Consider the following 24454-nt stretch of genomic DNA (forward strand, 5'->3'; position numbering starts at 1 on the left):
TAACAATCCTTCATTTCCTGAGCTGAGCTATTTGATATAATGATGTGTGAAAATATGTATGCAGTACATTTTACATACTATTTCACCCCTTGTGTGTATATTGAGACCACAGAAAATTAAATGGACACTTTTTTGCTAGCCATTTTTTTAATGATTAACTTTCACATCAATTCTTGACAACCACAACAAAGAGTACACATTTAATAGGTAAAACAGCTCAAATCAATACATCAAGCACAAAACTGATGTCTAAAGTTTATTTTAAATTGAGAGTTAAATACTGAGTAAACACACTGAGCCCGTACATATACTGGAGCTGCCTAATGCCACTGTTTTATACTTTACACAATCCACTGTACGACTATGGTTTTATGTCACAGACAATATTGACTGACTGATGCCTTCAAACTCTACGTATCAGAAGCATCAGATGATGGCAACCACTTTTGTTGGGCTTAAAGATGAGTTTTACCCTATATTTCCTCTTCTGCTTCCTAAAGGACACTCAAGGACACGTCTGCCTGTCATGAGTCCTAATTTGATTCCCATTAAACAGGTGAGTGGATATTAAAAAAGGAATATGGTGTAACCCTGATCATGCATGGTGTACAAGTCTGTCTGTTTTTAATCATATAGTGAAAGATTTAATTACATTCTAAACTGGGATGAAAATCATGTATTATTATTGCTGTACAGTGTTTAAGGTTATCTATTTCAGGAGTGCACCTCGCCTCCACACAATCGTATGTTAAATAATCAGTAATCTAGGGCATATTCTGTTGCTCTGTCCAACCCACAAGATGTTAGGAAATTTTTTTTTGACATCTCTGTTGGAACACTGAAATTAGCTTTTACTAAACACAATAAAATTCATTCAACAAAAGAAACCCCAGCATGCATAACTTGAAACACAAAACAATAAATTACAAAAGACAATTGCTGTTCAAGGCTGGGCGTGGATAAACTGGAATTCAGTGCTTTGTTATACTGAAAAACATTTGGTCCTTTTACCAATATCGTATTTGTCAGAATCACCTGCCACACATTCAGAAAAAAATCTACAGTGGGTTGTTTTGCAGCCTTAGTTAACAAAACGTAATAGTAGAGGAACAAAATAGAAGTTCATACACTCCCCAGATTGGGAAAAAAACGTCTCAGTCACCAATAGCATTGGACAGTGTGAGTAAGCTGTGCACCTGGATGAATATATTTGAAAACAGGATTGTTAATTGTCCCAATTTTGGGCTTCATGTCCAACCAGAACACGACACTGAAACTCCCATGTCACATACTGACAACTTTACGGTACATAGGGCCAAATCTGTGTGACCTCAATCTAATAGAGAATTAGAGAATTAGTTTGTTTGGTGATTGTAGGTGAAACGGCAAAAGAACCACAAACGAACTAAACTGCACCCAGTCAGTTGAAGAGTAAAAACACTCAAAACACTGAATGCATCAAACATTTAAACAGATCATGCCTGATTCCTAAACTATAGCAAAGCTCAGCTTCCTTTAACTGGTTCAAATACGTTCTAATGACCAGAGATTATACTGAGAATATTTTTGAATAATGTATAACTCATTAATGTCTTAATACTGTGCCTTGCTGTTTTGTTGTGCTTTTAGGACTGAATAAGTAAAGCATTATCACGTAAACAGACCACAACCTAATGTGACATCAAGAATGATGTATTGGTGCTTTTTCAAGAATATAACAGCACACGTATGTTATTCTAGCACTTGTGCTGAACTTTTGTCTTACAGGTTTCCAACTGCTTAAATGTGCTTATGTTAAACATATGGGGAGTTTGTGTTTCTATATTGAATGTATAATATTAAACAAGAGGCAAATTTTCTCATGTTCTGATGTGAAGGTATACCAAATGAATCGAGATCTGAAGCACATAAATTATTGCTGTTTACTTTTGCTAAGCATGCTGATCTATAAAACACACTATAAAATATGAAAAATGGACTGTCGTATCTACTAAACATATCCAGGATGTTACACTGCCTTGCGCCTTCTGCAGCCTTCTAGTAGTAATGCATTTATTTAACTTGTCACCAAAACAACAGAAAATTTCCACAAGTATTCTGATTTGTAAATACCAGATGTAGCGGAAAGTACATCAGATGAAACCTTTTCACTGTCTTTTACTAGCCAGTGGAACTATATACGATTTGGTTTGTGTGTGTGTTTTGTTGAGGTGAAGCAATTATATTAACTCTCTTACTAGACATTATTCACGAGATCATTCATAAAGTAAGATAGTATGACTGTATGCATGGATACATGTGACCACTGCACACTGTTCACACACTGTTCACACACACTTCACACTAGGCACAAAGGCATGTACACATAGTGCCGAATATAAATGTTACTAATTATATTCACAGGCTTGCGCACAAACATTAAATAATACACATACCCTCTGTGCAAGGCCTGAACATTCACACAGAATTCGCATTAACTGGCCTGATTTGTTTCACTAGATGTTTACACTGTATCCGGATAAAGTCTGCTAAGCATTTTGAAGAAAGTGACTTTTAATCACAAGTTGAATTTTGCGAGTGCAGACCACGCCCTCAAATAAGTGTCATGGAGGCTGAGTGAGGAAGTGCAGAGAACTCTGAAACTAGGGAGGGGATGGGGAGGGGATGGGGAGGGGATGGGTGCGAGAAAGTTTGCCACAGATGGGAAGTTATAAGAAATGAACTAGGATGATTGTAGTGCGTCAGACGTGGTCTTTCTCCCAAATATCAGTTATTTCATAACTCCATATTGTGCTTCTTAGCATACTGAGGCCTATTTAAAAAGACTTTCGTTGAATTGTTCACTAGTTCGTGCCTTATAAAACTACACTGTGTATAATAGATGTTGGGCTATTTTAGAGATAAAAACTAAATATATTCCGATATTCACTGTGATGCACTCTTGGTCAGATTTTGCATTTAAATGATCTTCTATGAGTAATTCCTCAGAGCATAGCAGAGTTAAATATATTTAACAGAATGTCAGTCACATGCTTGGCTTTTTCACCAAAAAACCTTCCAATTGGAGCAACAGAAGAGGTGGAACTTTGACCTCAGCAGAGGAAGTATTGATTTTGTATTCTCATTGTGCACAATTGAATTATTTGCTTGTTGTATGTATGCATGTCCTGCCTCAGGTCAGGTTTCTTCTACCACCCCTCACTAAGCTGTGTGAATTTTTTCTTCGGGTCACTGCGCTACAGTAAATATGTTCATGCTGGAAAGGTGTGTGTCCTTGCATTTAGAGAGCCTGCATACTAATTTACCACAAATGGTAGCATAAAATAATCTATGCAAACACATCAGAGTAAAATTGTAACTGTGTCACTAGTCAAACAAGTGAGTGGTGTTTGGAGTGAGCTCTATGAGGACATATTTTGAGTAGTTAGGATTTCCTCATTTTAGATGGGATAAACATGGTTTGGCCTGCTTGTAATACAGGCTTCTTACTGACTGCGTTGGAGTTTCCATTAGGAGATGTGCGGCCAATGGGAAAGGAAATACTGGCTGGCTGTAAACCTGGAGTGTTTATATATTTGAATTTTAGTCTGGTAGATTCATATTCATATATCATTTCATATAATTTAGGCATGTATATTTTGTTAAGTGACAGCAAAACATTTTGGACAAGGCATCATTCTTATTTTCAGATTCCACCTCTTGATGCTGTAATTATGTATGATTATTCTGACCCTTGTACTTCACTTTTGAAATGGGAAGGAATGTATAAGCGTGCATGTTTCTGTATAGTTAGCAGTTTGAGGCTAAGCCAGCTTCTATCCAGCACTCCACTTTCAAACCAAGCTAGCTCAGAAACCAAGCTCACGCAACCTTGAATGAGATTACACACCTGCCAAAGCCTTGTATTGAGATCCAATTTGTGTGTATCTGAGGAAACAGAGAAGATGGTCAAAGAAGAGAAAGGTAGCTGATAATGGTGTGACAGAAAGGTGACACAAAGGCAATGTGTTAAAAGGTTCAGCTTTTGTTCTGCTAGTGTGCTGGTTTCGAGCCCACTCCCTAGCTACTATGTGCAACAGGCTAGGTTGAGACGAAGGAGACTGTGGAGCTCAGAGAAACACTGCAAATGCATTGTGGGTGAGAGGTGGCTGCCACTCAGAAGGGACCAGGAGATGACACTGGTGCCACGGTTCCGTGTAAGCTTGTGCATCCCCTTGGAAGCTCAGCCGGTAGGATTCAGTCTGAGGAGGAAAAAATGACAGTTTTTGAACTGTTGGTCTTGTTCATACAAATTAACAGTATGTTTATATAAAAAGCTAATAATTAGAGCATAAATGAAACAAAAATGTGAGAAATTCTTGAAAGAATCATGTAAATAAGTTATGTGACATTACTATGTCTTGATAATTGTGTTTTCGGGGGGAAAAACATCAGGATTAGGACAATACATTTTTATTATATGTAACATTTTTGTAATTGTAGTTACTGTAGGTAATTGTGTTTAGTCAAAACACAATTTACACAAATTACACTGCCAGTCAAAAGTTTCTGGCATTTTGTTTAAATGACCTCATTTTAAAGACTCTCAGATTTGAAAATCTAACCAATGAATAGGTGTAGCCTAAGCAAATTGAGAATTATTATTATTAAATATTATTATTAAATGTTTAGTTAAAGGAGAAATAACATTATTTTATTGGAACAGTCTATTTTTTATCTAATTTAATGTAATTTAATCAAATTGGAAATTAGGCGCTTGTATCACTCCACATATTCATGTTTTAATAAAGAAATTCTGAACAAACCAAGCACTGCACTTGAACCCCTGATAGCTACTTATATGCAGTCAGGTCCATAAGTATTTGGACAGTGACACAATTTTTGTAATTTTGCCTCTGTACACCACCACAATGGATTTGAAATGAAGCAATCAAGATGTGACTCAAGTGTAGACTTTCAGCTTTAATTCAAGGGGTTTAACAAAAAATATTGCATTAACCACTTAGGAGTTTTTTCAGCCATTTTTTCAGAATCCCTCCATTTTCACAGTCTAGCCATCAAACACATCTAGATTGCTTCATTTCAAATCCACTGTGGTGGTGTACAGAGGCAAAATTATGAAAATTGTGTCACTACCCAAATACTTATGGACCCGACTGTACGTTAATGAAAAATGTTTTGAGATGAAGTGGACTGGACATGTCACAGAACAACTGAAGTACCTGCTAATATACTTACTTGTGGCAGGGATCGGTTTGTCTTGACTTTGAGAATTCCAGATCCCCTGTCCTTCAGAGGGTGCAGGTGGGGGTACAGGAGAGCTCTCTTTTAGCTCCTTCTCCTTCGTCCCTCCACTGGTCTGAATGGGTGGGTTTGCAGGAGCAGGTGGGCTTCCTTCAGATTTCTGCTGATCCCCTACCCCCTGGAAACAGATTACACACAAATAACTGCCTACATTTTTTTGCCTTTCAGATTTAATCCAGTCACACACAGCTGAAATCGTTAGCTGGAGAGCTGATTATAGTAACTATTATAGTTATTTTTGTACAAATTAATTATTAGTAACTTTTTAATCATTATGTTATTTTTACATATTCTTACACATGCTTTAGTTAGTTGACTAAAAGAATCCTTTAACAGGATAGTTAACATATCCTTTAAAATTAAATATATGTTTCAGTAAAAACATTGCAGGTGATAGACTGTTGCGACTTTCATTACCTCAGCATGGTCATCTCCTGGCTCTTGGCCCACATTGTTCATTGATCCTGTTTTGGACTTGGGCTTGCTCTTCTGAGACTCAGTCTTCGCATTACCACCACCTATTATGGACCAGTGGTTAGGGGAACAAAATATACATATTTTCACACTATAAAGAATAGTCATCATACAAGTCTCTTACCTGGTTTGTGGTTAATGTTGTCCTTGGAGCCACACTTTGAGGTCACTTTGCTTAAATCAACTTTTTTATTCAGAATCTGAACCTGAAAATGATTACAGTAGGAGGGCATTAAGTTCTCTGTCATAACACAGATAAATCCTAAATGAAAGGGAAGATTTCAGTCCCTTTAGCTCAACATAAAAAAATGTGAAATTTGACCTCTAAATTGTTGCTCATATATATTTCAAAATTGACTGTGAAAGATAGCAGGAAAATATTCCTGCTACATTTATACTGAAAATATTGGGAAAAAAATCTTATTGCTATTCTTCTGAGACTCTGAGGCTTTGTGAAGAACTCCTTTCCAACTTCATTAAATGTGAAAAGTTTGAAATGTTCCTTCTGGTACTGGTTTTATATTACCTGTTAAAATTTTCAGTATAGTTGAATTAAGAACTATTAGGTTCTGAAGGCACATACACATATAGACACACAAATCATGACCTTTTTATGATAGAGTTCTATCTAGATTGAGAATGAATGAGAGAAAATTACAATACTAAGGTCATGAAATGCTAGCAAGTGAGTTCACAGAATATGGCTAATGGGATATTAGAAATTACGTTTCCTCCTCCGGGGATATGCTTGATGTTGTCCTTGGAGCCACAGCGGGAAGTGATGTGGCTGAAGTCCAGTTTTTTGTGTACTATCATAACCTATACAAACAGAGTTATTTAGTCACTGGGAGCTCATAAAGATTAGAGTCAATTTTTATATGTAGGTTGCTGAAATGAGTTGTTTTATGTTGTGCATGAAATAACTGAAATTGTTCTAAATATCTAGTCTGTGCAGTGCAGTATCTTTTCCCTAGACCAGTGTACCTTGCCTCCACCGGGCTGGTACTTCATGTTGTCTGTGGAGCCAACCTTTGAGGACACATTCTTTAGATCAGGGAGGGGTGTGTTAGGGATTCGAGCATTGCGTGGGGCTCGTGGCACTGGGGGCTTCTTTGGCAGGGGCACCTGCTTGGGCACAGGAGGTTTGGTGATGCGGGAGGCCCGAGGGGCTGGAGTGCCATCACTGGCTGGTGTGGTTGGTGTGCTGGCTGCATTTGTAGGGGTCTTCTTCAGTGTGGTTTTAACTTTAGCAAAATGATTGAGAGAAAAAAAAAAAGATTATTTAAAAACAGCAGAAAATATATAAACCACAAGTCAATTATTGTTCTTGTCATATAACTAGTAAAATGGCCCGCAGGTTTTTCAATTATAGTAATTAGAATATTTCTAATATGTAATAGAATAAGACATTCTAGTTTAAGTAGTATAGAAACTAGATATTATTCCAAAATTATGCTATGCAAATTACTCATTCATTAAGTTTTTTTTTTTTTTTTTGCCAAATCCTACCTGAGGAGCTACTGGTCTTCGTGCCAGATGAGCCTTTTGAAGCCCCATTAAACTTTGGAACTGGAGGCTTCCGCTGGGCTGGAGTACTGTTCTCTGAGGTCTGAAATTAAAAAAATATATACCTTGGCATCTGAGCATGTTTCTTTTAGTAACTATGTAATAACAATGTACTTAGACTACATATTTTTACAACTAAACCCAGCTTGTGTTCTTTATATTTAACTTTCTTTTAACTTGTATAAAAATATTTAACTTCTTTTATTATTTCTAGTTGAGAACCTCTGTCAACCCCAAATAACCATAAAAACTCAGAGAAAATGTTTACTCACCTTTGCCTCATGGGTAGAGGTGATGCCAGGTGGCTTCTTGGTGCCAGTAGGAGATGTTTTCTTGGCCACAGGACCTGATTTATTTGCTGAACTGGAGCTGGGGGTACGAGAATTTTCTCCAGTGGAATGTGAGCTTGGTTTTGCTGAATTTTGTTTGTTGGACTGTGTTTGTTTTCACATTATATCCATATGTAAACATAGTGAATAAAAAGGGTATCTTAGTATCAAACACTCTCTTATCTGCATAATAAATTATGAAAAGAAATATTTTCCTTGAAGTCCTCTAACTTTTTTCTTATATAACAATCATTACAAAAATTGTCATGCCATCAAACATGTGAACACAAAGACATATGCTAAGTTTATGTCCTAGGTTTATGTCCTTCTTCCTCCAGACATACCTTAACTTTATCAGGACTGATCAAATCTTTATTTCCATTAGCTGCAGTGGGTTTGCTGGTCTCTTTGGCAGCCTTCACATTCTTCTCATTCTTGACTGTCTTATCCACTTTTTCACCACCATTCTTCTTCTCCTCCATCACTTCCTTTTTTGTCTCTTCAACATTATTCGCTTTCTCAGGTTTTCCATTCTTCTCAGTTTTAGAGTCCTGTTTCTCTGCCTCCTGGATCTTGCCCATATTGTCCACTTTCTTGTTGTCAGTCTTCTCTGTGTTTTCAGGCTTGTCTGCTTTTACAAGTGTGTTCAAAATATCTGTCTTAGGTGAAGCATCAATTTTCTCTATCTTCTCTTTTGCAATAGTGTCTTCTTTCCCTTTAAAAAGACAAAGAACTTATTAATAAAATGTGATCTGAATATATTTACTAGCTTACATCTACATTTTTCCTCTGTCATGACCTATGCCTCTCATGTCAGGACCAGGGAGGTGGTGTCTCACAGAAATACACAGTTATTCAGAAAAGAATATGTCATCTCTACGGTGCACATTTCAGTAATAAAACGAAGTGTGAAAACAGACCAAAGAATGGGAAAGAACAGTCAAACATGTAGCTTAATTAATTTGAAGATTAAATGAATCTGGAATATCAATATCATCACAAGTAATAATTGCACTTCTAAATGAAAACGTGTAGCAGATGTTTTAGCATGGTTTAGCATGGGTCTGTGCTGGATGTTTGGAGACAAGCTAAAGGGGTAATGACTAACACGGCACACCTGAGCCCTGTTGTCCCACATATATGTGATCTCTCTTTCTACAGACTACTGTGCCAAATCACACATGTGCTCTTACCCTGGGTCTGTTGTGTTCTTTGAGCAGCGTAATGCCAACTTGCAATGCAATGCGTAATGCAACAACATTATGAGGCAATTTATACGCTCCAAATCTTCAAGACCAAGTGAACCTTGCTGGCAATAATTTCAAGAAACTTGCATTCCCGCCGATTTCATATTCATAATTTATGGGGAACATATGATACTATATTCTACATTGTGAGAAGATGACTTACCTGTTTTACATGAAGCGTTCATCAAATGATGCAATCCATAAAGAGGAAGAAAGGTATCATTATTAACAGATGGATCTGTTGTAAATATTTTGTCTTTGATAATGCAAGTTGTCACAGGACAAAAAAATAATTTATCTTATGTAAACAATCCTCAGGAGGAGTAGCACTAAATAAAATATACATAATTACAAATACATAAAATATACATTAAAAAAACAGCTCATGCGAGCCACACAAAATAAATAAAAAAGGAAAAGCTGCAAGAAAAAGAGAGTTTGCTGTTATCCTGAGAAAAGGCTTATATGATGCAATGAACAGCAGTCTCTGTGTTATGACAGCACTGGCATTTCATTACATGCAGTAAGTATCAGCAAATGAGGATTACCAGTCAGAAATTTACCCAGAAATATTTTCTCTATAAATCAGCAACAAAAACATTCACACTGTGGTCACTGGGACTCAAATAGCTCTCATGCAGTACTGTCTTATTCACTGATGCATCACAGGGAGTTCAGCCTTTCAGTTCATGCTTAATTAAGTTCATAGCTCCAGAGTCTGCATGAGAAAGACTTCCAGCAGACTCTGTATCTTAAGAGTGATTCATCTTAGGTGTCAACCAAATGTAATATTTATTTAATTTGTTCCTTAGTTGGTCACAGATGTGAAAATCATCTGTCCTTCAAACAGTCACTGGAAGTCATGCCATTCATGCATGAACATTTGTCTGGTTTTCTATCTTGTAATGATTTTAATTTTTCATCTAGTTTTCAGAAACAGCAGGCAATATTGGCTGGACTTAGCAATGCTAGAATATTCCAGAGTTAGCCTCTTGCTGGGTCCAAATATTGTACTGTATTGTATCACCTCCTCTAATCCTTTCCATGACAAATGAGTCATATTTCATCAGTTCTTGCTTCCTGGTTAGCTCAACCAGCTGAGGTCAGAACAGAGCACTACATTTGAACCCGACTCCAAAGAATGTTGTTGCTAGCTAGTCTAGGTCACATATGCAGAATTTAGAAGTCAATACTACGTCCCAAATGTGTTTTTAACTGCCCTCTAACACTGTGGAGTGGACAAAGTGGTGAATAAGGTGAATACAGAGTAGATGATATAGCTAATAAGAAGTTAGCATGTATTAGGTAATATACCTGTTGTGTCCATTATGTTGGCTATTGAATTGCATTGACTTTGCATTTCTGCATATGTCCAGTAAAACATACCTTATGAGATATAGTTGCAAAAAAAAAATCAGGACAACTGTTTGAATCAGATTTGTATTACTGTTGACTTAAGCAGACAGATTTGATTACTTAAGTGATTAGTGGACACTTAATAAGACTGACTCCAGTCTAAATAATGTCCATATTGTTAAAACTACTCAAAAAGAGGTTGAACTCCCAATAATACAGCTTGGCAACAAAAATTGACTTGGTGCTTTAAGAGATATTTTTGACTGATGTTAGCAGTGAGTTATATCCAGAAAAATAGATAAATCCCCAGTATTTAATTAACCCCAATAGTGATATCTGGATCAAAATCAACTCTAAGATTAAACTCTTGGGTTATTTATTTATTTTAAAGCATATTATTCTGCATAATTACTACGGATTATTCATTAACTACAGTGAAACTAAAAAGAAATGTATGCAGTTGGAAGAATGAGGACTATCTGGACCAGCTGACAGGTCTTGGAAGTTTACAGGGTTAATTCAACACTGGAGGTTTTGTTGCAATTCAACTTTAATCCAACTTTCATGGATATGTTTTACAATAAGTTACTTGAATGGTTGTGGTATTCCTATCAACTACAGCCACAGCTAAGCAGAAGAGGGCCCACTTCTTTGAGCCATGCACTAAGGAAATCATCTCCATATATTCTTCACCAACCTTGGTGGGACTTTGCCTGTAGCGGTTCCTGGTGATTTGTTTGAGAAGTGAGGGAAGCAGGATCTGCAGGATTTTGGCTTACTACAATGCTGGAAGGGTCTGATGGGGAAGATGAATTTTTCTGGAAGGTTTTGGTGTCTGCATGTGGGCTAGAGATGGCATGTGCAGTAGTTTCAAGGCCAGAGGTGAGATTCGAGGTCAAGACTTGATTGCTCTGGGATAGATCAGGGCTGTTAGACAGTAAGATGGTATTCTCCTGACTTAATGTTGCTGGGATGGCCGACTGAAGTGCAGCTGTGAAAGAAGGCAATGAACCCTCTTGTTGAACAAAAGTAGTAGGAGGGTCTTTGCCCTCATACATGTCAGGAATAAACATATCCATGTCTATGTCCACTGTGGTATTTGGGTCAGGAGGAAGAGAGGGGCTACCTGTATTTGGTAAACTGGCCCACTCTTCAGGGAGCTTCTTTCTGCTCTTACTTTTCTTCGCCTGAATCCGTCCACCACCCCACTCTCGAATTTCACTCTTCCAGCTCTCGCCATTACCAGGGGGTGAACAGTCTTCTTGGTTAGAGGTTTTTGATAGGGTTTTCTCAGGAGTTCTGAGGCTTTCCAAGAGACCATATGCCTCTTCACTAGTTTCACATTTCTTCTTCTTTTGCTGTACAGCCTCATCTGACCCTTCATCTGATGTGGCATCTTTATGCGGAACTCCTTGATAACCCAAACGTTCTGAGGGACTCTGCTCTGCCTTGTTGGGGGAATGGGTGAGCATGGCCTGACCTGTCCAGGAGCATACTTCTTGATTTTACAAAGAGGAAGAGGAAGTGTCATTTTTTTTTACCATGCAAATAATTTGTGAACAGTTGGAATCAAAATGCATCACCAAAACAATACCCTAGAATATAAAGGCCAAAGAAACATTGTATTGGTGGTCTATTCACCACAGGCCACTAACGTCATAAAGAGACACATGAAATGACATCTCCATCCAACAATTGCAACTAAACAGAAGAAAAGTTAGCTATTTTCAGTTATATCTTAACATATACAAGTCAAAGCTGTCAAACCTCTTTTGCAATGTAGAGATCAGCTGACTAGAAATGTACAGTCAAAAGAGACATTTAGATTTCAGTATCAAAGCTGTCTGTTAGTATTTAAAGGCGATTAAAGATGATGAGACATGTCAGAAAATGTTCCAAAAAAAAAAAAACTATAGACTTGTGTGTGCAGTCTGTTAATATGGTATATATGTGAGGGAAAATGTTTTCAAAGGTTCTGTGTAAATGGCATCAGAGGTCAGAATGTTCAGTGAATACAACACGAAACAAGCTTTACTGCGGCAAAATTAGGTCATCTTTTTTGAGAACATTTCTGATTATTTGATGTCCACAACTGACAAAGGAAAACCAATATGCTATCTCTCTCACCTAGAGAGCACAACCAATTTTGCTCCTTTAGCTCCTGGTAACTGATGGTCGTGGCATTGTTGGGATTTGAACTCATGATCTCTTGACAACTGGGTGAACACTTTGTTGTTGTTGTGCCACAATTTTGATAAATGGCCCCATTTTTAATGCTTAGTTAATTGTATAATTTTGTATTCAACTGTCAGAAACAGGCTTCTCTAAACTTGCGCATACAATCACGTTCCTGAAGTGACTTTCAGGTTTATTAAATCACATTATGAGATTAATCATATTATGGGATTATGCAGAATTAATCTATTTGCATTGATACTGTGATGTTTGTTGCACCTTTGGTAGAAATGGCCCAAACTGTGTTGGTCATGGCAAATCAGAAAAGACAAGCTATTTTGCAAGCTATATGAAAAGACACCTTTCTCCATACACCCTATTTTTGTGGGTTTTATCAAGACTGCAATCTTAATTTTATTACATGTTTGCAATTTAAAGGAAAAATTATGAGGTCATATAAAAGTTTCGATAAATTTTTTTGTAAATTGGATGATGGATGAAAATGGTGAAAATACAGTTTAAATGTAATATAACAATGTGACTCTTTTGTCTTTAATAGGGGTAAATCCAGAATTTTTTCTGGCCACTCTAAAGTGAAATAATAACCAAAATAAGTCTATCTTACCTGCACAGGTCTGCAGTGTGGTAGATACTTTAAGTAGAGTTGAAATTTACCTGCAGGTTTGTCCAAGATGTGAGTGCTTGTGTCAGATGGATTACTGGGGGCCAGGAAAGGTTTTGGTGGTTCATTAGCATGTAGGATAGATGTCTTCTGAGATTCAGCCATGGTGGGAGGTTCAGTGGACTGAAAGGGGGCCAGTCCCACATTCATATTAGCACTTGTATTCATTCCTTGCTGGGTGAAACCTGCAGCGCACAACAGAAGAAATATGCCACATGGGCAGTAGTTTTGAATTCCAGATATTCATTGTCTGGATACAGCCACAGCTCTGCTTCTCGAGAGACAATGGACTTTTTTCAAGCATTTCTAAAAATCTAATATTTAAACAGGAATTCACGTAAAATCTGTCATATCACAATTAATATGTGATTAGGTGATTTCTCAGGATTGTGGGTTTGAGCCCCACACTCGGCGCCAACCCCAGCCTCTGGGGGTGCACAGGCTAGTGCACACTCACTGCTGGTCTCAAGCCTGGATAAATGGGGATGGTTGTGTCAGGAAGGGCATCCGGCACAAAAACCTGTGCCAAATCAATATGCGGACAATGGAAGGTGATCCGCTGTGGCGACTGCTAATGGGAGCATCCGAAAGAACAACAACAATAGGGTAGATAAAATGTACCCTTATCCATTGGCAGACATGTCAAATATGACTCAGCAATATTAACAATGATACTAAATCTCATGATTTCTTACTTATCATTATTCATTCATTCATCTTCAGTTACTGCTTTATCCTGGTCAGGGTCACAGTGGATCTGAAGCCTATCCCAGAAACACCAGGCAAAGGCGGTGTAAGGGGTGGGGTGCTGCCTCAATATCATTAATTATTACAAAATGTAATGGAAATTGTGTTGATAAATGTTTAGCTAACTAGACAGTATGGTTATAGGGGTATATTTAGGGGACAAACTGTTTCAGTTGTCAAAAAGGCTGGTCAGGACCGGTACTTTTGCAAAACTTTTACAGTAGTAGTTTGAATATCAGTGCAAGTGATTGTCCTTCATCATGGTGTGCCCTTTGACAAGACATTCCCATAATTATATATTTTACATATAAAAATTTTTATATTGAGGTTCCTTTTATAAACGTACTGAAACAGTTATTGTCTGACATTTATTGTATTGACTAAATTATTGACTAAAGTATTGACTAAATTATAAAAATACTTATTTTATAATTATGTCAAACTAGCTTTATGTTCAGCACTGCCACCTCACAGTTCCAGGGTCCGGGAGGTGGATTGACTAAGATAAATTGCCCCTAAGTGTGAAGGATTGTGTGAATATATGCGTATGGTGCCCCGTGATGAACTGTCATCCCACCCAGGGTTTCACTCCTGCCTCAGTGTTCCCAGGATAGGCTCTGGATACACTGCAATCTTGACCAGGATAAAGTAGAGTGAGGGTCTACATTTTCGTAGATAAATAGAATATCAATATAGTTTTTATATGGAACCCAAAGATTTATAATTACAGTAAATAATAATAATTTTTTAGCATCACAGTCTGGATTTGTTTATTTTCTGAAATACTCTGTAGGCATGTAGCAACTGGCCTTACCAAACATGTCAGTGTTACAGATCTGACCAAAGCCATTTTCTCCCAGAGAACCCTGGCACTGACGCCAAGTCTGCCCTACAGACAATCCAGAAATGAAGCTGGGGTCTGAAACAGTACAGAGAATGAAAACATAACCATTGTTCATTTGCTATGGCATCGAGATTTGTCACTTTGGCCAAATGAGACTGATATTTTAGGCCTAATCAGATGGCTATCTTCATGAATTGTGTGTGCCAGCCTGATTTAACATGTGCCCATTCAATGATGGCATGGAGAAACATGCCTAAAATAGTCCAGGGCCCATCCATACTCCTGATCAGTTATAATGAGAGAGGCACTCAGAGATGGGTGTTTCTGAAATGAGGAGACAGGAAGAGAACGTTTGCCCATTTTTATTATTACACAACCAGCTGTGACCATCTCAGCTCTCAGCTTCACTCTGTCTGTGTCAGGTGTGTCACAGAGGAAGAATATGAATACTGGCTGCTCTAAGTAAGTGGTCTATTAAATACTTTCAAATTAGTAAATTATTTGACAGGCTTGGATTTTATGGTCAGAGATAGTACAAATAGACTGGAATATTATTAAATATGGATACTGTTATCTTTAATATAAATGGCTTTGGTCAATAAAACAATCATAAAGTTTGAAAGTTTTCCTAATACAATGCCATGTAGTAAGCCTTATTAAAATTTTCAAACTTTCTCTAAGTGTGATATAAAAAAACTTTTGCTGTGTGGTTTTTGCTTACCCTCTTTTTTCCCATCAGTTTTATCCACGGGGTCACCAACTTTAATTTCAAAACTCCTTGCCTCTGGGGTAGCCACATTATCTTTCTTTAACAGATTTTCCTGGCCAGACTTGGGAGCTCCATTTGTATGAATATCACCTTTAAAGTCCATTGTCTTGGTCAGGCTGAAAATCAGAGATACAGGCCAGACAAAAGATTCATTTGCTTGTTTGAAGTAGGCTAAACATTATTGTTGATAAAGGGAAAAAATTAAGAGTAAATCTTAGTAATGGCAAGGTGGATTATGTCCTATTAAGGGCTGATATGAGCAAATCATTATATTATGCTTATACTGTTACATATTACAATTGCATCTTGCTAAACTACATGGAGACATGTTACAGAATTAAAAATTGACCTGTGATAAACAAAATGATTATATTTGTCAGATCATGTGAATAGCATGATGAGTCAAAACAGCTCCTCGAACACTCATTAGGAATGCCCGAGGTTGGTCAGGATGCTCGTAGTACAATAACGTGTTGCAGTTATGTGTTGCAATATCAGTATTGCAAAGGCCACTGCTGTGATAAAAATGAACAAAACCAATAAGGCACTCTGCTACAGAGTATCATAGCATCACCGTATCAAAATTAGCTCAAACAATACAAGACTAATCCCATTTTGGTGAGTCTACAGCTCAAAGAATGCTATTAATAAAGTGCAACCTAGAATTTGACACCGGGTAAAAAAGCAAACAAACAAAAATTCTGTTAAAACATTTTAAAAATCAATTTCAAGCGAGACAAATGGCATTTCATACAAAATACAATTCTATCATCAAATCTGGACTTTATGTAAGTAATATAATCATAAAAAGTGGAATGTGTCACTGTCACAGCTGTATCTATGCAACTGCATCATTATGATAAGGCTAGCTGAAAGCTGTATACTGCCCTGGAGGAAAACAAATTCATCTTTGACCCTTCCAGTGTCAGCTTTATGAAAGCTGAAACCATGTGGAACTGTAAACAGCTGCACCCCATTGCTTTGTCCCACCAAACAGCTTTCTGTACATATCAGGCTGCTCTTAATTCTGCACCTTTCCGTCCAGGGCTTAAAACCAAACTCCAGCATTTATGCATAATAAAACAAGTAGTCAATGCAAAGTTTCAGAATTGTAATAATTAAGCTTGCAGGCTCGGTTTTCAGTCTCAGACGAGATGTCTGCGTCTTTTCTGGCGCAGTTTTCGACCTCTGATGTCACACAAAATCCTCTGACTATAGAGGGGTAGTGACGTCAGCACCCAGGCCTAAAACATCTCCACCGCCATAAAACGCAAAAAAAAAAAAAAAAAAAACATACAGACATCTGTCCAGAGCATCCTCCACATCCTGTCAGCATGATGAACCAGAGAAAACATCTGCCCTTCAGTGCTGATCTGAGTGAACAGGAGAAAACTAAACATGCGACATTCAGAATCATTAACCCGTTCATAATTATTAAATATTAACTGCGTGCATGACAATAACCCCCCTCCCCCTCCCCCTCCAATCAATGCGTGTAATGGTCTCCGATCGCACGAGCATCGATTAACGCCTGATGCTTTCATTACGCCCAATTATCCGCTATTTTACGCTCAGCCCGTTTCAGCAGGTCATAACACCGATTATTTGCTCCAGTCTGGTTATTTTCCACTGCAGACGCACTGCTCTGGCTTCATATCAGTTCTAAACATTCACTCACCGCTCAAGTGTTTTAAAACTGGAATGATGCGCTTGTCTCCGTTCACGGTCAGGTGCACCTCTGCGTTCAGTCCGTATGACACACACATACGCACGCACGCACGCACGCACGCGCCCGCATACGCACAGCCACAGACATAGGCACACAAAACCCCGCCCCTTCCATGGTTCATCCAATCACAGCTGAGAAACATCGCGCGCATGAGGCGGTGTTCTGAAGCTGTCCCTGACTCTCCCAGTGAAAAGTACCTTTATTTCCCTACAGGAAGATTTTACACTAGAAGTCCTGTGAGTACATTACATGGGATGTGAAGATGTGAAGTTTCCACTCCTCAGGTACACAACGAGTCATCTGATATACAACCATTCCAAGTTTTGCTAATATGTGAACTACTTGGGGTTCTTCTAATTAACTAGTAAATTTACCTTGCTGTCAGCTGCTGACTAAAAGTACAGGACTGTCCTGAAAGTGTAGTTCAGTAAATATAGAGAAATTGCCCCTTTTTTGTAAAAGGAGAATTTAAAATGTTCAGAGGGGAATGTGGGGATTATTACAGTGGCTCAAGATGACGCTAGAGAGCGAATATTTCCAGAAGAAGGAAATTTGTTTGAGGAAGGAGGCCCAGTACATTGAATAGTCATGTAGGCCAAGCTTTACAACACTGCTGAAAGAACTGGATGTAAAAATTACGTGGGGATATGCGGATGGTTTCTTGGCCAAAGATGCGGATGGTTTCTTGACCAGAGCCATATCGACTACCAGCTGCTCAGTCTGAATCAACATCACAAACATCCTGACAATTTAATAAGAATACTTGTTAAATGTGGTAACATAATAGCTCCCAAGTAGCTACTCTAATACCTTTCCCAGGAATTACTTTTCATTGATAACGTCAGAGTGTTTTCACACTTTCTTGATCAATGTTTGAGTAAAATATCCTGTTTTGTACTCCTCCCTTTTTTATTCATTTAAAATTCTTTAATTTGCACACAACATTGTTGGTGGTAATTGGGTCTAGAACAGCTCAACAGCCAACAATAAACAATATACTAAACAATAATGTGCAATAAAATATATGTAGTTAACTAATCCTAACTTTTAAAAGTTCATACTCAGAATCAGGTTTACAGTTAACACCACAAGGAGAGATTTTATTGCAGGCTATGTATGATCCAGGAAAATGAAGACAATAACTGCAGCAACCCGACCTACAAAAACATAATGGACAGGACGGCATTCAAATCAATGAGTATTTTTCCTTCACTGAATGATTACAGTAGATTTCAAACATGTGTGCAGTAATTAATCTATAATCAATCAACTGATTGATTCAGATTTCTAAAATACATTATATGAGTTAATTTTCATATGTCCAAACTCTTCAGAAACATTGTTTAGTCAAAAATGATTATTGCTGGTGCTGTCAAAGTGATTTAGCTATATGCAGTATAATGTATTCGACTTCAATGAGAAATGATTCAAGGATCACTTCCTACTAGAATCGCTTAATCTGAGGTATTTTACCAGAGTTAAAATTGCCAAAGAGAAAGGTTTAATGTACTGTGAGTGGCCTTATTGCTGAGCCTGGAACCATTTCTCAAGTAACCCAAGCTAAGCCAAACATTTACCTAAAGCTATGGACATGGTTTGTATAGCAAACAATAATGTCTCCTGTAATCCAGTGAGTACATATTGCCTGCCAGACACACTTTGTTAATGACTAGGCATGTGCAAATACCAGTTATACATACACAATATTGCTGTCATGGTTGATTCAGTCTTGTCAGAAGTGGGGAAGTGACTTTGTATGATATGTTTTATTGTATGTTGTTGTATTGAATTCACTGCTGCTTCCCCATTAGCAAGTTAAACCTGTGTTTGTTCTGTCCACTAGGATCTTGGGCAGGATTTTATCACTTTATTTTTTTGATGGCATCATGGAAGACATTTGATTTCTTAGTAATTAATTTTGTTTATTTTATAGTTTTTCAGATTAATTTGAAAATTGCAATAGTTACTGTAATGTAAAATTATTCAAATCCTTAAACAAGATATTAAAATAATGACTTGGCACATGCTTAGTCATGATATTGGAAATCAATTTTTAACATCCAGGATCAGAAGCATGTCTTGAGGAGCACTTTTTTGTTGTGCGTTGACCTTGCAAAGAAAGGCGTCTTGCACTTTCAGAAGACATCAAATCTTGCCTCAGTCGAGTGTGTTGATGGTTAATAGTTTCATAGAACCCCCTTTCTAGAGTAGGATTCCACAGAGGACCAATCACATCCACAGGCTGCCTGTCGGGAGCAGTGGTCATGACATCGGTAAGCATCTCAGGACTACTGGCCTTGCTCAGTCGCCCTTCACAATCGTGTTGGATTTTTGGGTCAAACCCATGACTCTCAGGAGTGGAAGCCAGTGAATAATCTAGGAGCTGGAACTCCTCACTATCCTGCAGCAGCTCACATGACTTAGTAGAGACATCACCAGTATCCTCTGGATCACATATCTAGTAAAAATAATACAAGTAAAATGTATAACATTTGGTGTAGGTCTAACATGATAACATGGTTAATAACCTGGTCTCAGTTTGTCATTGTGTGGTGACAACATTGTATGATATTTATTTACTAAGACTATACCATTAAATGGCAACTGCAGCAACATTTCAAGTACTAAAGTTTATTTGTGAAAATGCCAGAATATTAGATTACTTATAGCCGGGTTTACACTGTACGATATTCGGCCCAATTTTGCTGTCACAGATGAATATTGCACATCGTAAAGGAATTCTTTGGTTGTGAGATGAGAACAATATTCTTATAATGCATATTGCGACATGCTTACAGGTGGCCAATTTAGTGCCATTGCGACCAAGGATGGCTGATGATGAAGTTCTTGCAGTGTCAGAAATTTTTGATTAAAATCTGTTTTGATTAAAAATGTGACCAGTGCTACAGTGCTAAAAGGCACTGTGAAAGTGTCTAAAAGGCACCAGTAACAGGACAGCATAGGATGAAGCGAAACTTGAAACACGGAATTAAATATTTATGTTTGAGCAAGTGATCATTTAAATACTGACTTGCTCACATTAATTAATAGAACATTAACTACCTACATGCCTGGCTGCTAAAGTGAGCTGCAAAGCTACTGTGCATGCTAATGGTCAGAAAAAAAAATCTTATTACCTAGCCATGAACGGCTTCAAACTTCTCTTCTCTGCCTTTTAAAGTGTTTACTGCAACTATTATAGTAAGGGCTTGTTTCTGTTTATGCAACCCCATTTTCTGCACAACCGCAGATCGTGCTGACTGATGCCTTAAGGAGAACATAGTAATTTTCTTTAATTGCAGGTTTATCGTTAGAGGATCTGTCTGTTATAGAACTCGGCCATGGTTTTTTTGGGATCAGTTTGTACAGTGTGACAAGAAATGAAAAGAAATATTAAAAGACTGTAAAAGTGGAGTCTAAAACTGGCTTAATACGATCAACTAGATTAATTTATCAAAACTGTAGAAATATGATAAACTGTAGCACAGCGCAAGTAAATGATTTCAGTTGATCAGTGGTTTAGTGGTACCTGAGAGTGAATGGCTGATCTCTCCATTTCTAAAGGATTGACTGGTTGCACAAGCTTTTGTCCAAGTTTATGTGGATTTGGGGATGAGTCGGGTGGAGAGGTCACAACACTATAAGCTGGTGGAACAAGAGCCATCTGCCTCTGAAGAACCTGCATGATGGCTCCAATGTCTGTGGACATACGAGACTCCAGGCTGTGGAAGCACAACAAAGAAAACTAAATTCTACATGTACTATAGCTGACATCAGTAATATACATTGATTGTTGGAGACTGGAAATTAAGAATTTCACCCATGAAGCTGTCTCTGCAGTAGTTCCAGTCTGTTTTCCACCTCACTGCATTGACGGTGGGTGATATTGTGTGAGAAACCCATAGATGGAGATGAGGGAGGGGGACAGGACATACTGTGGCTGGGCACCTGCTGGTACTGATGTCCATGACTTTCTCCCCAGAAACTAAATATGTTGGAGACCCCTGAAAAAAAGCCTCTGGTTTAAGATATTAGCGTTAAAGCCCAGATACATTAATACCCAGCATATCAAGCTGTTGGATATCACAAGTTGAATTTCAATATAGCCTACCTGAGAAACTGTTACAGCTTGTATGCTCTCTGCTTTTGCTTATGTGAAATTTGGGAGTGTGACTGTGGAAAAGGGTTTGTCTAGACTCATCCTCTTCATCACTGCTGGTTTGAGAGGATGAGGAATCCAAGTCTTGATGAACCTTTTGTCCTTTTTCCTCATGCCACCTGCTTCTCAGAGGCTGAAGAGTCGTCCTGTTGAGTTTGGAGTCTGTCTTCACTGTGTTATCTAATAACAGTGAATAGAACACTGTTCTGAAGTCAACATGTCTTGACTTGAACCTTCAAGCCTAATTCTATATAGGTGTTGGTTGTTGTAAATACCTATATAGGTATCTGGTTTTGGTTTAATTTATTATATATATATAGATTAACATCTTGTAATATGGTACCTTTCTCATTACGATGGAAGGAAAGTGTTGATCTGTTCATATGATGTTTCATGTAGGCCTTTCCTGACTCTTCACTGTTCACAGACCCAGAAATTGTTGTAGTCTATTGAGTGAAAATTTTTAAACAAATGAATTCTTTTTTGGGAGCAAGTTCCAACAGTGTTGGCTATTTCTTTATTTTTTTCAGCATAGGTACCTACTTCTCTAAGGCTGAAGGTGATCTCCAGGTTGCTCCAGAAGTAATCTGAGAATTCTGGATACATCTCCAGCACCTCCAGAATATCCTCCCTCTGGATCTTGTGCAGATCGCAGTAAGTCAGTGCTCTTACATCAGCACACGACTTCCCAGGCCGTGTGTACATATTAATGGGTTCCCCAAATATATCATTCTTTCCTGCAGGAATATACCAAATAGATTAAACATTAAATTCTTTTTATTAATCTCTGATATACATGGGCTAACATCTGATATACATGCAAAGATAGCAAATAAGATGCAAAATAACAGCTTATAAAATAGGCCCAGTGTTAATATGAAAAAGCAGATCATGGCTGAAGGACATTCTCTAAACATGCACTGTATTTAACAAAACACTGGGTGGTAGCTGGTACTATATCCCATATTCTACAGTAATATGAAAGGGTATAATAATAATCACAAGATGATGCCTTCTTCAGAACATTTTGTTTACATTATTTATCTCACTATTCATGCTAGGACATAAACAGGAATGTTACCAAAAGTGTGTATAGAGCATTTAACAGAATCTAAAACCCCTAAATGCCTTACCCAGGATGGCTACCACCACATCTCTCCTCAGGATTTCAATGGAGCCTCGAGAGATAAAGTAGAGGGCTGAAATGACATCGCCTGCATGGACTAAAGTGTCTCCTGGTGGGGCGTGGGTTGTCTTAAATTTCATGGCTAGGGCACGTAAGCAGCCTTTGGTGGAGCCCTTGAAAGCTTTGCAGTTCTGTAGCAGAGTGCGGTTCAGATGCAGACAAATGTCTGCTTGCAAGCATTCGGGAAAACCCTTAAGCACCTGATCAGGATAGAAGAGAGATACAGAAGTGAGCAGTATTATGTTCTCTGTTGACTTTATCACACGTCCAGCACCATCATGTTTATTCAGACTTACAGCGTTCATATCAATGCCATTGGTGTAGGACCAAGCATGTTGGAAATACTCCTCTAGGCGCTGCCTTAGTGGATTGGGGATCTGGTGGAAGCGAATGAACTCTCGCACTCGTAGCATCTGGGTGTGGTAGCGAGCAGTTCCAGAGTAAAGTCTCTGGATAATAGCTGACACATTCCCAAAGATACTGGCATACATCAGTGCTAGAAAAAAAAAACAAACAAAAGACAATGCCTTCCTTTTTGCAGAGTTAAAAGCAAACAGTATTTCACTGTGAATGTCTAGAAGGTCATTTGGGCAGTAATGAGAATTTAGAAACTTTCTGAGCCATTCAGATATTCCTTTTAAAAATCCTTTTAATTTTAAGGGTAATAGTTACCAACACCAGAAGAAAATCTGTGTGTCACAACGTTGGTGATTAAATTTGTAATCATAAGCTTTCCAATGAGCACATCTCTGCTCATCATTTTCAGATGATTAAAAAATAATGAAATTGAATGGAATACAAAAGTAATGTAATGTGGCAGTGTGAGGCAGGACACAAGTGCATAAACTCAGTGTGTCTTTTATTAATTCAAGAATCATTGGCAAAGTCCATAGATGGGGTCAAAACACAGGCAGACAGCATAACATGAGGATAATTCATAATCAAAACACAAAACCAGGTGAGGGTCCAAAACAGGAAGTACTACAAGACACAAAGAACAGGGAACACAGGAAACTAAAGCTTGGACTTAATGAGACAAAAGCATCATAAGAATTCGCAAGAAAACAACAGGGCAGAAATAACCAAACTAATCAAGGTGAGGAACAGAACAGGTGAACAATTTAGGGTAATCATGACAGGGTTGGAAACAGGGCCAAAATTAAGGCACATATCATAACAAAAGCCCATTGAGTGAACTACGAACAGCACTACACAAGAGCACAGAGGCGAATTTCAAGTATACTCTGAATCATTTCCAAATTATACTACAAACTTCTAAAATTTCTTGGTAGTAACATAAAAATACATTATTTCAGTTATAATATGCAGTGCAAACATATAGATACTGTATAAATAAGATTCTGTCTCTTGAATATTTGAATCCTTAAAAGTACTCACCACCAATAAGCATAACACAAATTGAGAAGATCTTCTCAGAGTTGGTGTTTGGTGAGACATTCCCAAAGCCCACACTGGTCAGACTGCTGAAGGTGAAGTAAAGAGCTGTGACATACTTGTCTTTAATGGTCGGTCCAGAGGATGGAATTGTCTCATTATAAGGCTTGCCAAGCTGTTCTCCCAGTGAGTCTAGCCAGCCGATTCGAGACAAACCACTTCTCTCCACGTTCCCTATTGCGTACCAGATACATGCCAGCCAGTGTGCGATTAATGCAAAGGTGCACATGAGCAAGAAGAGCACTGCTGCTCCATACTCTGAGTACCGGTCCAGTTTGCGTGCCACACGTACTAATCGCAGCAGCCGAGCTGTTTTCAGCAGACCAATCAGAGTGGTTGTCTGGAAAGGAAAGAAGAATGGAAATTTCAGAAGCTTACAAAACTTTGCATTCATGTGCAGTCAACTGCAGTCATGTTAGGAGGTTAATGGTG

General features: G+C 38.1%; 2 protein-coding genes across 5 annotated transcripts in view; both read right to left on the reverse strand.

The window, feature by feature from the left end:
- On the reverse strand, positions 1-17279 carry map4l (microtubule associated protein 4 like). 4 transcript variants are annotated; one of them, XM_026924731.3, is made up of 14 exons: positions 17172-17279; positions 15446-15609; positions 14695-14799; positions 13127-13318; positions 10974-11756; positions 8018-8388; positions 7617-7778; positions 7288-7387; positions 6763-7022; positions 6505-6597; positions 5903-5984; positions 5722-5822; positions 5239-5422; positions 1-4241 (listed from the first exon to the last, which is right to left on the reverse strand). In XM_026924731.3, exons 2-14 carry the CDS (start codon positions 15594-15596, stop codon positions 4237-4239), a joined length of 2589 nt encoding a protein of 862 aa, XP_026780532.3. In that variant the 5' UTR covers positions 15597-15609; positions 17172-17279; the 3' UTR covers positions 1-4236. The 4 variants fall into 4 exon arrangements, with proteins under 4 accessions (XP_026780532.3, XP_026780530.3, XP_026780535.3 ...); XM_026924729.3 differs by having other exon boundaries at positions 2-4241; positions 10974-11774; XM_026924734.3 differs by lacking the exon at positions 14695-14799 and having other exon boundaries at positions 2-4241; positions 10974-11774.
- Positions 17164-24454, reverse strand: part of LOC113532654 (potassium voltage-gated channel subfamily H member 6) — an 18363-nt gene continuing 11072 nt past the window's right edge. Inside the window, exons 7-16 of the mRNA XM_053239890.1 lie at positions 23966-24362; positions 22864-23063; positions 22515-22767; positions 21925-22118; positions 21725-21827; positions 21420-21561; positions 21043-21240; positions 20752-20944; positions 19379-19680; positions 17164-17353 (exon numbers count right to left, since the gene is read on the reverse strand). Of these exons, the coding sequence (XP_053095865.1) occupies positions 17164-17353; positions 19379-19680; positions 20752-20944; positions 21043-21240; positions 21420-21561; positions 21725-21827; positions 21925-22118; positions 22515-22767; positions 22864-23063; positions 23966-24362 (2172 nt within the window). The remainder of the gene's footprint in view (positions 17354-19378; positions 19681-20751; positions 20945-21042; positions 21241-21419; positions 21562-21724; positions 21828-21924; positions 22119-22514; positions 22768-22863; positions 23064-23965; positions 24363-24454) is intronic.

This window comes from Pangasianodon hypophthalmus, chromosome 14 (assembly GCF_027358585.1).
Source record: "Pangasianodon hypophthalmus isolate fPanHyp1 chromosome 14, fPanHyp1.pri, whole genome shotgun sequence".
Lineage (NCBI taxonomy): Eukaryota > Metazoa > Chordata > Actinopteri > Siluriformes > Pangasiidae > Pangasianodon > Pangasianodon hypophthalmus.

Excerpts from the sequence above, each read along its gene's own strand:
- map4l (XM_026924729.3), bottom strand. The coding sequence starts at position 15,596 with ATGGACTTTAAAGGTGATATTCATACAAATGGAGCTCCCAAGTCTGGC. Across the intron at positions 14,800-15,445 it reads AACTGATGGGAAAAAAGAGG|ACCCCAGCTTCATTTCTGGA; the intron begins GTAAGCAAAAAC and ends GTACTGTTTCAG. Across the intron at positions 7,023-7,287 it reads GAAGACCAGTAGCTCCTCAG|TTAAAACCACACTGAAGAAG; the intron begins GTAGGATTTGGC and ends ATTTTGCTAAAG.